This window comes from Artibeus jamaicensis, unplaced genomic scaffold (assembly GCF_021234435.1).
Source record: "Artibeus jamaicensis isolate MK-2021 breed Jamaican fruit bat unplaced genomic scaffold, CSHL_Jam_final scaffold_1019, whole genome shotgun sequence".
Taxonomy (NCBI): Eukaryota; Metazoa; Chordata; class Mammalia; order Chiroptera; family Phyllostomidae; genus Artibeus; species Artibeus jamaicensis.
The window spans coordinates 36,061,338-36,077,934 of NW_026522025.1; the positions used below are offsets into that span (position 1 = coordinate 36,061,338).

At 35.6% G+C, this 16,597-nt stretch overlaps 1 protein-coding gene across 1 annotated transcript in view; it reads right to left on the bottom strand.

Annotated features, from left to right (window-relative positions):
• Positions 1-16,597, bottom strand: part of HFM1 (helicase for meiosis 1) — an 88,694-nt gene that overhangs the window by 8,707 nt on the left and 63,390 nt on the right. The window contains exons 30-33 of the mRNA XM_037154422.2: positions 11,207-11,287; positions 10,852-10,964; positions 8,526-8,605; positions 5,468-5,571 (exon numbers count right to left, since the gene is read on the bottom strand). Of these exons, the coding sequence (XP_037010317.2) occupies positions 5,468-5,571; positions 8,526-8,605; positions 10,852-10,964; positions 11,207-11,287 (378 nt within the window). The remainder of the gene's footprint in view (positions 1-5,467; positions 5,572-8,525; positions 8,606-10,851; positions 10,965-11,206; positions 11,288-16,597) is intronic.

The following is a 16,597-nucleotide window of genomic DNA, read 5'->3' on the forward strand; positions in this document are numbered from 1 at the left end:
ACTGTAGCTTTCAGATGGATTAAGATTTCTGTTAAACAGCATTGTTTGAGGGACTTTCTCATTTAAACTTGTAGAATAGGTCCATCTAGAAAAATCTGTCATGTGTATATATAAAAGAGTACAGGTACTTTATAAACCATAAGCATTAGTATCTATTGATATATAAAACACATCTTTCAATTACTAAACAGAGGTCTTGAGTAGTAGTTTTCAAAAGCATTGGATCAAGCACTGTTGAATACTGTGTTAAACCAAGTCTATTTACTGAATTACATGTACTGATAATTGACCTAAATTTATAATTTTCAATGGATTCTTTTAGACTGAATACATTTTCTTTCTTAGCTTGGAAAATTGTCTTCCTCCCTCATATGTTTTCCTTATATGTTAATTTTGGGTATTTTATGAAGTATATTTGTCCAAAATATATCTTAATTTCTCTCCTGCTAAAAAATCCTTATGGTTATATATTGCTTGAAACCTGGGCTTAGAGCCAGACTATATGGGTAAGAATTCTACCTCTCATCTATTAGTTGTATGATCTTAGACCAGAAATTTAAACTCTCTGAGCCTAGTTTTCTCCTCTGTGAAATGGAATGACAATAGTACCTATGAGATAAGATTGTTATGAGGACTGACTGCCTTCTCTTGTGCAGTTTTCCATGGCAGTATGCTAATATTTAGTAACTGCTTCTCTTAAAAAGTATGCATATACAAACATATATGTGTTTAATATATGTGCTTTATGTATTTATTATAAGTAAAGGGTATGCAGCATACAGTTTACAAATAATAAAATATACAGCATACTTTATTGTAAATTCCATGTATCTAATTGCTTCTCACTCAATGTTTTCATTGACTTTTGGCAAACTCTTACATCTACAGTCAACCTAGGCTGCAACTGACAAATAAATGTAGTTCTTACATGAATGTTATTTGATATTTTTGTTGACTTTAACAAGTAGGATGAAAGTTAAATAACAAAGGTATATGTTGGGACTTCATCCATTCATCTACTGACTTAGGCAACTTCTTTGCCAAATTATATAATAGTTTTCAGTTTTTTTTCTGTGCTATTCACAATATAATGGCTACAGACACAATACACTGTTAAACTTAATCTGTACTGTTAACATTTTCTTCACCTTATTAAGTCTAAACAATAAATAAAACAATAATCAAGCCTGATTTGTAGTGTTTGTTGATTCCCACATTATAAATACTTCCACTCTGGTTGACTTTAAACTATCAATATGACATCACTGGGTACAAAGTTGAAAGAAATGCATAACTGCCTCACTGCCCAGTATTTCTACTATATGGATACAAATACAAATGCAAATAATCTGAAGAACACAGATAATAAAATTTAGTAGAATAGGAAATGACTCGCTTTGAATATTTACAGCCTTTGTTTTTAATATTTTATTGAGTTGAAAGTTTACGTAACTAAACTTTTAATGATAGTTGAAAGATTCCCCCCAATTTACTAATAATCTCTCACAAGCCAATATAAATTTGCTTATATCACTGCTAAGTTTCCTTCACTGCAAATATCTTCTATCCTCTTCTTCACCTCTGCAAATCCTACTTTATCCCTCAACTGTACCTACAACCTCTGTTCACATTATTCTGCTTTTGCACATCGATATACATACACAATATACAATAATATGTACTAATACTACAAGTATGTACAAAGTGCAAAGGGAATTCAAAGAGAACAGGACCTAAACCTACAATGGAAGTCAGAATAAATATCTTTCAGATGTAACTGGGTAAAATGGTAACATTGGAATTTGAGCTTGATAGAGCTGTGTGATTGTGGAGCAGGGCAAGAAAGAAAGTCAAGATGTTCCATGAAGTAAGAACAGCATGTGAAAGGCAAAGCAGTATGAGAGAGGAGAGAATGTTTGGAGAAATATGCACGTTCTCATGATTCCTGGAACACAAAGTAGAAAGAGAAGGCAGGCCTCTTGAGACTGTACAGATAGTTAAGAGCAAGATTGTATTGAAGTCTGTTAAGGAATTCCCTTTATTTTTCTTATAGGCAGTGAATAACTATTGAAAAGATTTCAGCAAGAGGCTTACATGACTAGATATGCCTGTTAGATTACTCAGAATATTTATGGATTAGAGGATAATGAGACTGGAAGCAAAGGAAAAAGTAAGAAAGCCTCTGTAATAAGTGAAAGACAATGAATGCCTAAGTTAAGAGTATCTGCAGAAGAAATGGAGAGGAAAGAATGGATATAGAGATGTTTAGGTGGTAAAATACATAGGACTTGGTGATTAATTTGACATGTGATCTCTTAGGTGGACATGCCCAGAAAGGTGACTGTGTAGATGGGTCAGGGAATAACAGAAAGATCTAGATGGGAGTATAGATTTAGAAATCACCTAAATACAGTTAGTAATTGAAGACATTGGCTTAGGTGATATTGTCTAAGAAAAGTTTATTAAGTGAGAAGAATAAAGAAGCAAAAATAGAATCTTATTGCAACATCAACAGGAAGAAAAGCCCAATCAGTTCCGGAAGTAGTAGGAGACCCAATTGAGTGGCTTAATTGAAACCAAAGAAGTGATTTCCAAATACAAGAAAACAACGAATGTGTCAAATACTACAAAACTCAAGAAAATAAAAGATGAAAAGAGTTTACTAAATTCAGCACTTAGGAAGTCACTAAATGTGTATGAAGAGAGATAGGGAGATAAGAAAGTGAGCACAATGAGTATCAATTGCTCTTTCAAGAATTTTTGCTTTGATGGAAAAGCAAAAGATAGTGAGTATAAAGACCAGTGATTCTGTTTTTTGTCTGCTTGACATGCTTTTCCTTCTTTTTTAGTAAGAATATCTTTCTTTTGCTATGAGGAAACTGCGCCCAACATTCCAGATGATCCTGGTGAGGATGTCATTCATGGTACTCTGGCTTCCCCAGGGCTACATGGGTAAAGCACACAAGCCAGTCCTCCGGGTATAGGGATTGCTTAAAAGATAAACACAAGACTCAAATACGGCCAAGCAGAATGAACTCTGGCCTGCCAAAGCTAACAGGAAAGGCTGCATTTTTCTACTGAAGCTATTAAATTGGAAAAATGTGATTTGAGAAATCACTGCTGTACAAGAAGTCCTGTTTAAAAAATAAAGCCAATTAGTAACCAGGATATCTTTTTTAAAAAATGAAAGAAAACCAGAGGCATGATGAGATCATTTGAATGCCTGAATCTAGCAAGATCAAAGTAAGATACCTGTCTGAACTTTCCAGTTTACATGAGACAGTCTCCTTTTTTGTACTAAGTCACTTTGAGTAGAATTTCTGTCACTTACAATAAAAAAGACCATACCTAGTTAGATGGGAACATGGAGCTGAAGAAGAAAGAGACTTGAGCATATTTATATGCTGAAGAAAAAGAGACAATAGTGAGGAGAGCTTGAAAAAAGTGGGAAAAAGGAGAGGGATAAATGGTCTCCAAAGTTCCAGGGGAGACAGAATTGGAAAAATTAAGATCACAGATGGAGAGGTAAACCTTGAAAACAAGATCATTATTCTTTTTAGACAAATAGAAAGTTTAGAATGGGTACAGAGACAGAGAAATATATAATTGTGGGGCGAAAAGTTGAGAGGTCATATACTATTGGTTAATTTTCAATTCTCAACTGGTAACCAGAAGTCAATTTCATTTTATAGAAATGTCGTTGGTCTGGGAATCAAGAGATATGGACTTTATTCTGGTTCTGCCATTAATTAGATATGTAATTTTGGGCAAGTTATTTAATCTGTCCAAGTTTTGGATTCTTTCACTGTAAAATGAGAAATTGCACAAAGGTAACAACTAAAATTTTATGATTCAACATGCTTTTTCTTAATTTCTGACATTTTTTTCTTTGCTTCTTGAGATTGGAATACAGGTAATAAAACTTACTATGTTTTTTTAAAAACATTCTCAAGAACAATATTTGAATAAATTTATAGTATGTTTTGTCACCAAAAACAAATAATTGTGAAAAGTATGATATACACAATTACTAAATTACTCCTACTAATAGTACCATATACTATGCTATGAGTTTTATATACACTATCTCATTTAATCCCAAGATTCCTAAAATATAACCAGATGAGGGTATCAAGACAAAATTGGTAAGTATACTATGAAATGTTACCCAACTACTAAAAGGCAGAGCTAGAATATACTATACAGATCCTTCTTTCAAAAAAAGGGGGCTCATTAAGCAAAACAGGGAAACAGTTAACATTGGGGGTTAAAGTATCATGATGAGACTTTTGTATCATAATGTAAATTGGATTTGTAGTAGTGGGTAGAAAAGAAATACAAGTAGAAGTACTCTGTAAAAACATGAAATAAGTAGAGGGAAGGATAAACTCTGGTATGGAGAGGGGCCAGGTAGAGCCAGCCATACAAGAAGTCAGTCAGAGGGCTATGGGGTTGAAGGGAGATAAAAAATGAGGGTTGACAATCTTATACCTCGTATGCATATTGTAATGACATGCAGGCTTTGGACAAGTTGGATAAAGGCTCTGATACTCTAGGTGAGATTAGGGGACTTTTCTTGACCTTATATTGGGCCTAATGGCTACCATGGTGTCATAAGAAATGGTGGGTACTCTAGCCCTTGCCTACGTAGAAGAAGCATAAATCAACAGCCTGAAGTAAAGCATAGCAATAGACGCCAAGTCTACACACATGAAATTATTTTCAGAAACCATTTCTACATATAGGAACTTGAACAAACAACTCTGTGGCCAACATTATTTCTCACACATTTTAACAGACTGGTTGTTAATAATGTGACCCTTAGAAATGATGTTGTTAATGGCAGATCCAAACTATGATGAATGAGGCACAAGGTTGAAAAATTTATATGCACTATTATTTCATTACTTTAATGATAGATACAGATAAAAGACAAATCTAGATTACATAACAGCTGTCTCCTACAAAGTAGGTTATATTCTTATTTGATGTCAGAAATTATAAGAATCATAGGCTTTAGAGATATTAAAGGTCACCCTACTTAATCCCTTAATTTTAAAGATAAGGCCCAAAGAACTTAAATAATTTTTCCAAGGTCACACAACTATTTTGTAAAATTGGACTAATCTTATAAACATAAAATTATTTAAAATAATTGTAAAGATATGTAAAAATAATAGTTCATAATTTTAATGCCTTTTGTACCCAGAGACCCCTTATCTCAACTTTTCCTTATATTATCTTTAAATTAAAATTCAACACTATGTATTTTTTTTTAAATATCACAGATATGGTAGGACCATTTGAAATAACAGGCCCAAAGAATTTGATATTGGTTCAGTAACTCAAGAGAAAAATGTTGCCAAATTTTAAACATTATTTTAGATGTTAATTTTCAAAAACATTTGTCAATCTAAAATAATTATAAACCATATTCTTTTTGAAGTCAATATTAATGGTAATCTACCTTGGTCTTGATATTCAGATATTTCTTGTTGAGCATTTGTACAGATTTCATGCTGATCCCTCTCCTCCATGACAGATAATTCAGGTATGTTTAAGTATTCTGACCTTTATAAAGATAAACAAAACCATAAGAATTTTAAATAAAATAATAAAATTAATCTGACTTTGAAAATTATTTATTAATATATTTTTGTTTGTTTTTATTTTTAATGTTTTATCAATTGTGCTGTTAGAGTTGTCCCATTTCCCCCCTTTATTTCCCTCCATCCTGCACACCCACCCACATTCCCCCCCCTTTAGTGCATGTCCATGGGTTGTACATATAAGTTCTTTGGCTTCTACCTTTCCTATACTATTCTTAACCTCCCTCTGTTTAATTTCTACCTACCATTTATCCTACATATTCTTTACCTTTTCCCCACTCTCCTCCCCCACTCCCTTGCTCATAACCCTCCATGTGATCTCCATTTCTGTGATTATGTTCTTGTTCTAGTTGTTTGCTTAGTTTGTTTTTGTTTTTGTTTTTGTTTTAGGTTTGGTTAATAACTGTTTGTTGTCATTTTATTGTTAATATTTTTTATCTTCTTTTTCTTAGATAAATCCCTTTAACATTTCATATAAAAAGGGCTTAGTGATGATGAACTTCTTTAACTTGACCTTATCTGGGAAGCACTTTATCTGCCCTTCCATTCTAAGTGAAAGCGTTGCTGGATTGAGCAATCTTGGATGTAGGTCTTTGGATTTCATGACTTGGAATACTTCTTTCTAGCCCCTTCTTGCCTGTAAAGTCTCTTTTGAGAAATCAGCTGACAGTCTGATGGGAAGTCCTTTGTAGGTGACTGTCCCCTTATCTCTTGCTGCTTCTAGGATTCTCTCCTTCATTTTAATCTTGGCTAATGTAATTATAATGTGCCTTGGTGTGTTTCTTCTTGAGTCCAACTTCTTTGGGACTGACTCTCTGAGCTTCCTGGACTTCTTAGAAGTCTATTTCCTTTGCCAGATTGGGGAAGTTCTCCTTTATTATTTGCTCAAATAAGTTTTCTATTTCTAGCTCTTCCTTTTCTCCTTCTGGTACCCCTATAATTCAGATGTTGGAACATTTAAAGATGTCCTGGAGGTTCCTAAGCCTCTCCTCATTTTTTTGAATTCTTGTTTCTTCATTCTGCTCTGGTTAAATGTTTCTTTCTTCCTTCTGGTCCACACCGTTGATTTGAGTTCCAGTTTCCTTCCCTTCACTATTGGTTCCCTCTACATTTTCCTTTATTTCACTTAGCATAGCCTTCATTTTTTCATCTAATTTGCAACCAAGTTCAACCAATTCTGTGAGCATCCTGATTACCAGTATTTTAAAATGTGCATCTGATAGGTTGGCTATCTCTTCATCGCTTAGTTGTATTTTTTCTAGAGCTTTGATCCGTTCTTTTATTTGGGCCATTTTTTTTGGCCTTGACACGCTAGTTACATAGCGAGGGGCAGAGCCTTAGGTGTTCACTGAGGCAAGGCAACCCACATCACTGCGTTGTGATGCTCTTTGTTGGAAAGGGGTTCATGAGGGAACAATGGCACTTGCTTCGCTCTCTGATGGTTTTCAGTCACTCCCCTGATACCCACAAGCAAATTGAGCCCTTCTGGCGCTGATTCCCGGGTGGGTGGGTTTGGGCACATTCTAGGGTCCTGTGGGTCGCTCCAACAAATTCTCCTGTGAGTCTGGGAGTTTCTCCCACTGCTGCCTCAACCCCCATGGGTATTTTTAATCAGAGATTTGAAGCTTTATTTCCCTGCACTGGAACATTGGGTTGTGTGGTCTGTCTCGCTCCCCAGTTTTTCCTCCCAGTTTATCTGAGCATGAACATGGGACTACCTAGTCTGCAATCTGCCACCTTTCCAGGTCTGCCAGCTCTGCCTTGCCATGAGTCTTCTCCACCTGGCTGTCCATCTCTGCCTCTCCTATTGGTCTAGATAAATGTTTCTTTTTTAACTCCTTGGTTGTCGGACTTCCATACAGTTTGACTTTCTGTCAGTTCTGGTTGTTTTTTGTTTTTAAATTTGTTGTCCTTCTTTTGGTTGTGTGAGGAGCACAGTGTGTCTACCTACACCTCCATCTTGGCTGGAAGTCCTGAAAATTACTTATTTATATAAATGAAAAGAAGTATGGTTCATTCACTCAACACTTTTATGATAAATTATACCAACCTAGATAGTGAAGGGTAAAAAATTAGGTGTTTATTGAAAGCAACACTTAGTCATCTTTACATATTCCCAATATGTAGATATCTGCTATCTGTGTATAGTCTCAAAAATCTATTGTCAATGCTACTTGCTGTTAGATAAACAAAAGCTAGGATCTCTTGAAGTACTGTTGGCATCTGTTCTAATTTGTCGGTGACTATTCTGAATGAATTAAGTATATTAAATGTCATCCCAGCATATAAAATGTCCTTATCTAGAAATAAAATGACACATACAATTGTCTTCTAGCCATAATAATATAGGTAAAAAACTTATTTATCATATATGACCTTGTGCTTATTAACTATGAATGTGAGCTTTAGTTATTTCATCTAGAAAATGGGATAAAATACCCCATTTTATGAGCCACATTGTTAAGGGCAAATATATAATATATAAATGTAAAAAGTTTCAATTGTAAAGTATTTTATAAATCTGAGATATTATTAAAATAAAGTGGGCCCCTAAATGGAAAGGACTACACTTTGTACACCAATGTGAATTCTCTTTTTAAAGTATATTCTTGTCACCTCTTAAGTTTAGAAGGCAGAGGGAGCCTGATGGAATGACATATAGGATGGGTAGTTTCCCAAGGCAGAGATTATTCAGTTAAGTATTATTTGAAGTATTCTATAACTGTAGGGTTCTAAGTAAGTTTAGGGTATAAAAGATAATGACACTATTATGATGTCATTACGTCATTATGGAACTAAATGATTACTGTGATTTGAAGGTAGATAGCAACCATCTTTCTCTGAATAAATGACTATTTTGAGGAACAGAGAGTTTATGATGAATATTTACCATAGATATTAACATTATATCTGTACCTTGATATATTAGGAAGAGAAGCTTTTGGAGTAAAACAAAAATCCTTAAGGTCCACATTCTGAGATTTATTCATTTGCATCTATTAATGAAAAAATATAAGTTTAGCTACCAATTTTATAACAATACCTTTTAATAAATAAGTCAAACAGCAAAATTCCTGCTGGTATATAAAGTCCAAAAACCAATGAATTATGAGAAACTCAAGCTAGTTCTCAAGTTTCCTTCTTAGGCCCTTCTTAAATGTACATATTTTTCAAAGTTCTTTACCAGGTCTTCTTCTCACTCTATACATTCTTAATCAAAGATTTAATCTCCCCCCATAGCTTCAATGATCATCTACATGGGAATGACTCTCAAATCTGTGTTTCTAGCATAGCTATCTCTCCTGATTTTCAAAATTACATACGGCTGTCTATGAAACAACTTTAGTCAGACACCTAATACAAAAATCAGGCCTCTAGTTTAGAATTTCCCAAATTGAACTTACCCTGTCTCTACACCACCAAGCTTGCTTTTCCTTTAGAGTTCCTACCTGAGCTAGGCCCTACTTTTTCCCCAGTTGCTTAAGCCAGAAAGCTAGGCATGGTCTTTGACTACTCCTTCTGAGTTACCCCTCATAACTAATTAAGTACCAAGCTAGTTTATTCTACCTATAGAAAATATTTTAAACTTTTCTCTATGCTACACTAGATTAGGCCATCAACTTGCCTGCATTATTGCAAAACCCCTTCTAATGATTCCTTGTGTTCCTTTTGTATCATCCTCTACCAAGGGTATCCAACCTTTTGGTGTCTCTGGGCCACACTGCAAGAAGGAATCGTCTTGGACTACATATTAAATGCACAAACACTAACAAAAACTGATGAGCAAAAGAAAGGGTTTTAAGTAAATTTACGATTTTGTGTTGGGCCACATTCATAGCCATCCTGGGCCACATGTGGCCTGCAGGCCATGGGTTGAACACCCCTGCATCCATTCTCTACATTACATAAATAATGAACTTAATTAATGCAATTCTGATCATATCGCTGATTAAAGCCCTTCAGTGACTTCCCAATACTTCCAGAATAAAGTCCAAATCCTTAAAATATCACATAGATGTTCATGATCTAGCTTTCACTTACTTTTCTAGCTTCATCTCTCTCTACTACCACACCCTCTACTTGTAATCAAAGTCCAGACATACCGTATTACTTCAGTTTTTTAACAGAAGAGATCTATATCTCTTTCTCAGCTCTGTAATACTGCATATTCTCTACTATGAAATATTTTTCTGTCCCTTTCTACCACCATTCAACCCACCTCTGCCCACTTCTTCATACTTGGCTTATGTCTATATATCTTTTAGGTCTTGGTCATGTTCATTCAGAGTCCTTTTCTGGCCTACCAAATGTGGAATGAGTATACTTTCTATTTAAGTTCAAGTTATCTTTTACTTCTGTCACAGAATCACTCATCACACTATAGTGAAAAAGCTTATTTATTTTTTGTATCTTTCACTTAATTATAAGCTCTATGAGAATTGGGACTAAAACTATCTTATTCATCACTGTATCTTAGCACCTATTATAGTGCTTGGGATATTCTTGGTGCTCAATGAGTACAAAAAGAAAAAACTAATATAAAATAAATATGGAAGAAAGAAGGAGGGAAAAAGCTTGAATTGCTAAAAATTATCTCAGATGGTAGTCATTTCAAACTGCATGCTTCTCCATTTCCCAATATTCCCCTTGTTTTAGCCTCATGACTTAGAATCTTCATTCTTATATAAGCCCTAGAAAAGAAATAGCCATTCTGCCATTTTCTTGACTCTGTTCTGTGACCTGATTCACTATTTTGCCCTGGATATGATGAGTCAAGCTTAGGATAAGTCTGTCATGACTAGCCTATTAAAGAGTAGGAACTCCCATTTCTTTATTACTTGGAAGGGAGGCTCTTGCTCAGTGCTCATCTAGGTACATGAATCAAAATGAACTTCAGACTTCCCAGTCCAGGACAGCACAGATGGAGCCAGGGAAGGGCAAGAGTGTCTAGTTTCAGTTGCTGAACCAAGTCAAGCTACATATCCCTCTTTATTTCCCTCTTTTCTGGGGGGGGGGGAAGCAAATGAGGGAAGGGGCTGTTAAAATGTCCCAAAAGTGGATTTACAGATTGATTGTTAAGAACTATAACCCCTTTCCCTTTAGAAACACTATCATAACTAATGGTCATATTCCTAGTCAGGCTCTCAAGTACACTGTTGATGTCTACCTAATTGAGACACAATAAACAAATATTCATATACATTTAATTACAGAACAAGGGATAAGTATTATTAAAACTAACCTTGAGACGTTTAACTGGAGGAAGAGATGAAGCATTTCTGTTTCTTAAATCAGATAAATATGAAGCAATTGTTGGCCCTTTCATTTCTGATTTCTGTGCCACTCCAGTTTTACCTATGAAAAGAAAATCTAGATTCTTTAGGTCATACTTTAGCTATTGTTCATACAAAGCCAAATTCCTTTAAAATTTCTAATCTAATATTGACTTTTTTCATGTTTTCCACAAAAGAAAGAAAATTATTTGTTATAAGTAGCATAGTATAAATATCACACATAGATATTTAGAATGTAATTATTATTTATCAAAGACCTTCCAATTTTTAAAGCCTGAGATACACTTGTTTTATGTAACTTACAACAGTCATGTCCACACGTCTGTTTATTTTTACAGTGATGGTTACACTCTCGGTTTCCAGGTTTTTTGCGGGTAGTCATTCCTAAATTAATATAAGATAGGTCTATTTTTACTACATATATTTTATACTTTAATATAATTAATTTATATCATCTTTTTCCCTTCAGTCAGTAAAACAGATTATGATTTTCACACTTCCACTTAATATGTAATTTTTTAAAAAGATAGTTCTGATAAGTTAGTCGCTGCCCCACTTCTGGCCCCAACTCAGCTTTCCACAAGGAACGCTGAGCCACCTATAAGCTTTTGTTAGCACCCCTGACACAACAGTAACTCAGTACTTCTTGTCCCAAATGAGGTAAGAATAAGGGTGGAGTTTTGAAAGTTTTTTGCTGCTTTATACTTAAGCCTCAAGAACTAGGAAAGATGCAAACTTCGTGGCATTTTGATGGTGTCATTGACGGCTGCTAGGATACAGAGGACTACATATTGAATAAATGTTAGAAATAAGTATCTTAGGGGTATAATAAATTTGCTGTATAAATTCACAGAAAGGAGAGATTGCTTCCAATTTGATCCCCAAAGCTAGAATTAAAATATCTGAATGCGTAATTTATTCATTAATTATACTTTAACTAGGCTCTTTGATCTTAGCTCTCACTAGTATCAAGGAGGAAGGGAACATATATGAACTGGTCCATGAAGGACAGGCAGGATCTATACGTGAGAAGGGGATCAGGGGATGATGTTCCAGGCTAAGGATACAATATCCAAAGGCAGCACATGACAGATGGTAGAAACGGAAATCAGTTTATTTTTGCTGGAGCATAAATTTAAATGACTAGAAATGTAGACAGTGAAAAGCTTTGAAAGCTTTAACCTTTCTTGGTCTTTTACTCTTCATTTTCAGTGTCACTGCTCCATCAACCTTCATCAAGGCATGGCACATCTAGACAAGGATAATGCTGTGTATGTATGTATAGCACCCTGCGTTAAATGGACGACCTGCTCAGCATATGAGGCGACTGGCTAGACACCTTGAGGGCTAAGCCAATCAATGTATTTGGTACTGATTAAGTAATAGAACATCCCTGGCAAATGGAAGGTAACAGCTGAACAATACTGTTCCCAACTGAACATAAACAATTTTGGAATAATATAAATAATACACAGATAAGGCCACCGTGACTACAGAAGACAGAGATAAGACTGCAGTAAAATTCAGAAACTAGATATAAGGACACTCAAGAACCAGAAAAGTAACTAAACATCTCCCTCTTCTGGCTAACACAAATGACTACTATTTCTTTCACCCTCCCATATCCAAGATAAAATATACCAAAATATGCAGTACTCCACTTTCTGAGAGCACCCAATCCAGAACTGACCTCTGCTTTCTCTAAATGCTCCTACAAATCACCTAGCACAAGCTGAAATCCTCAGATAAGCTCCTCTCAACTCCCTGAGATAACTCACAGTTCTGCCAGTGCTGTGTTTTCCAATACCTAACCTTCCTCGGTTCCAGGTGCTCTTCCAGCATCCCTGGCGGAAAAGTTTTGACATTAATACTTTACAGGGTGGGCCATGGCTTGCACAGTTTTGCCCCAGATCATGATCTCATCTCTCACTTAGTTATCCGAATTCTTTGAATCTAGTCCCACAATGCTACAATTTATTCTATATTCTGTTGTTTCATTAGTCCATCTCAAGTTCAACTCTGATCAGATCATTTGTCCACTTAGAAACACTAGTTACTACCTGCTGCCAATGAAATTAATTCTTTATTGAAGGTCCTCCACAATATAATTCTAGCCTTCCTTTCCAGCACCTGCACTAACCTTATAGCCACCAAAACACATTCACCTGCTGTTATTCAGTCTCAAGCCTTTCAATGATCGTACCTTTGATATTACCTCATCTTCAAAGACTTGCACTTCTTTGTCTATCAGAATTTATGGAGATCTATCCTAAATTCTGTCACCCCATCTGGAAGTGATTTATTTCCCTAGCTTTTGAGCCACTATGGCATAGTCTTTGTCCCTCTCTGCTTCCTATATGCTCTTATACTTAATGTATTTACATGTATACCACACTGGAAAAGTATGGAGTACTCTAAACTAGAGTAAGAAGACATCAGCTCTTAACATGGGCTCTTATCTGTAAAAAACAGATTAAAATAATATCTATTTTACAATAAAAGATCCAAACCATTAGCAGGTTCCATACTGTCTTGTGGTCAATCAGTCTGTAAGTAGCAGTGGGGTACCTAACCTACACAGAACTGGCTACTTAAGAACACAAGAGGCCCAGATGGATTTCGATAGTTTATTACTTACACAGACAGCAAATAAGATCAGCGTGGTATCCACTGCTTGCTGGAGGGGCCATCTCTGTGTTTACCTCACAGAGATGAAAAGATAAAATTAAGTATGTGAAAGCACTTTAAAATTAAGTGATAAATTAATCTCTACTATTACATGAATTAAAGATTCTACTGTAATTATAAAATTAAACTTGTTCCAAGTGCTATAAAAGAAAGAGGTACAAAGCTATTTGATAACACGTCAGTTCCCTAGGAAGTGACAATTGGGCTGATGAGTAAGAGTGGGGGTTAACAAGGAAAAGAGGTAGAAGGGTGTTTCCAGCAGAGGGAGTAGCATACGCAAAAGCTCTATGACAAGAGAAAGCACTGAGAAACTGACAGGTCAGTGCAGCTGATGCCCAACAACTGAGTGTACAAGATGAGACTGTGATGGTAGAAAGGTTGGCCTATGTTCGTAGGGCACTCTGGCCATTGCATGTCTCCACACAGGGCATGTAGGGAAGGCTCAACTACTTACAGAATGCCCTGTGATTCTCCTTGGGACGTGTCAGGATAGGCAGTCTTGTGAGAAGTTAAAGGCCATTTCTCATCCGTCTCTTTATCCTCCCGGAGGCTCTCTATCTTGCAAGTGGCTGCCATGAGGCAGTTTCTTATCTGCCTCCTGGTTCCATCCAGTAAGGCATAGGACTTTTCACCTTGCCCCTCCCAGGTAGAGCTGCAGGCTGTGAAACCACTAGCTACAACCTAGAGTTGACTCCTCAAAAACAAAGTAACCCACCATTTGCATTATCTGGCCCCTCCAGCAAGCAGTGGATACCACGCTGATCTTATTTGCTGTCTGTGTAAGTAATAAACTATCGAAATACATCTGGGCCTCTTATGTTCTTAAGTAGCCAGTTCTGTGTAGGTTAGGTACCCCACTGCTACTTACAGACTGATTGACCACATGACAGTATGGAACCTGCTAATGGTTTGGATCTTTTATTGTAAAAGCTATGGGGAGCCACTGAAATGTTTTAACCAAAGAAGGGACATAATTGAATTCCATTTAAAAAATCTATGGAGTATACTGAGAATGGATTTGAGAGAGGTCATAATGAATGCAAGAAAACTAGTTAACTTACATGTGAAATATAAAGAATAAAATAAATAAACAAAATAGAAACAGATTGATAGTACAAAGAACAGACTGACAGCTGACAGATGGGAGGTAAGTTGGTGGGCTAGTTGTAAAAGGTAAAGAGATTAAGAAGTACAAATTAGTAGTTACAGAATAGTCACAGAGATGTGAATTACAACATAGAGAATATAGTCACTAATATTGTAATAACAGTGTGGGGGCCAGGTGGGTAGTGGAAATGTTGGAAGGACCACTCTGTAAAGTATGTAATTGTTTAACCACTCTAATGCACATCTGAAACTAATACAGAATGATATTGAATGTAAACTGTAATTGAAAGATAAACAAACAGAGGAGAACTAGTTAAGAAGCTACTGCAGTTGTCTATGCAAGAAAGTGAAAGTAACTCAGTTGAGGTGGAGAGAGAAGTAGAGTCAAAAAGAATGGACTGATTTGAGATATATATAGAAGGTAAAAAATATATTTTATGGACAGTCAGGGGAGTGCTTTTCTTTCTTGAGCAGCATATTTTTGTCCCTTAAGTTGTATTGCCTTCCTTTTAGTCCAGCAATATCTACCTTAAATTCATTCACTATCAAAGATAAAGACAAATATATGGAAACACTTTACCTATTTATTCTCCCTTCATAGATATCACCTTCCTTGAGCCCCTTGCCCTCCTCCTAATGCAATCTAGGCCTATTTTATAGTTGTCACCCTGGAACTTCCTTTCATTCAACTTCTGAACTGAACCCACTATTTCTGGATTCTTTGACTTTTCCTTTCTTGGTTAACTGCTTTGTTTTATTGTGTTCATCCCTAAACTGCCTTAGAAAGAATGTGTGACAATTAAACTTTCTAAATCCTTGAATGTATTAAGATACCTTTATTTTACTTTCAGATTTAATAGTTTGGCTGGGTACAGAACATGGAGTTCAAAATAATTTCCCCCTGGTTTTTTAAGTCCACTGTCTTCTAGCATCCAGTGTTGCCAATACAAAAACTAACACAACTTTGGTTTTTGTTCCTTGGAAGCATTTATGATTTTTTTCCTTATCCATGATGTTCTGAAATATTATAATTATGCTTCCGTTGTATATCTTATTTTGTTTATCCTAACTGGCACTGTCTTTCTGATGTGCAGATTTATGTTTCAAGTTTACACAATTTTACAAATTATGTCTTCTGGTTTGTTTTTTCTCCTTTTATGGAAAACTTATTAGTTAGCTATCAGACTCCTAGATATTGCCCCCCTTTGTCTTTTATTTTATGTCTCCTTGTTTCTTTGCTTTCATTTAGATTGTAATGACTTTATCTTCTGGCCCTCCAGCCAAGCTATTTTTTTCAATCATAGCTCTTATTTCCTTGTACTTGCTCCAGTTATTGCTTGTTTTCATGGCATCTGTTCTGTTTTATGGTTGCAATTTAATCTTTAATTTATCTGACATTACTAATTAGTTTATGTTACATTTTATTACATTCCTGAAATACTCTGTGGCTCTTTCATTCCATTTCTGTTTGCTTATTTGGGGCTTTCTTTCACATGTTCCAGATTTTCTTCAAATGTCTTTTCATCTGTGGTTGTCTAAGCCAGTCCTATTCTAGCCCCATTTCACATAGGAGAAAATTAATTCATACAGAGGTTAGTAACATACTCAAAACCATGCAGATAATAAATAGCAAATTTGAGATTCTAATTCAAGTAGTCTAATTCCAGAGCCCCATCTTTCAATCATCCTGCCTCCCTAGTTATACTGCTGCCTTAGTTCTCCACAGGTAATACATTTCATTTATTTAGGAAAAGAATCTATTGTTTTGGGGGTGGGAAGACAAGGAGAAAATACCTCATATGTTGTTTTGCAGGGATAAGGAATTGCTTCATCCCTTAACCCAAGGACTTTTAACAGATGCATCTTTAAATATTACCACAAGATGGCGTACAATGATCA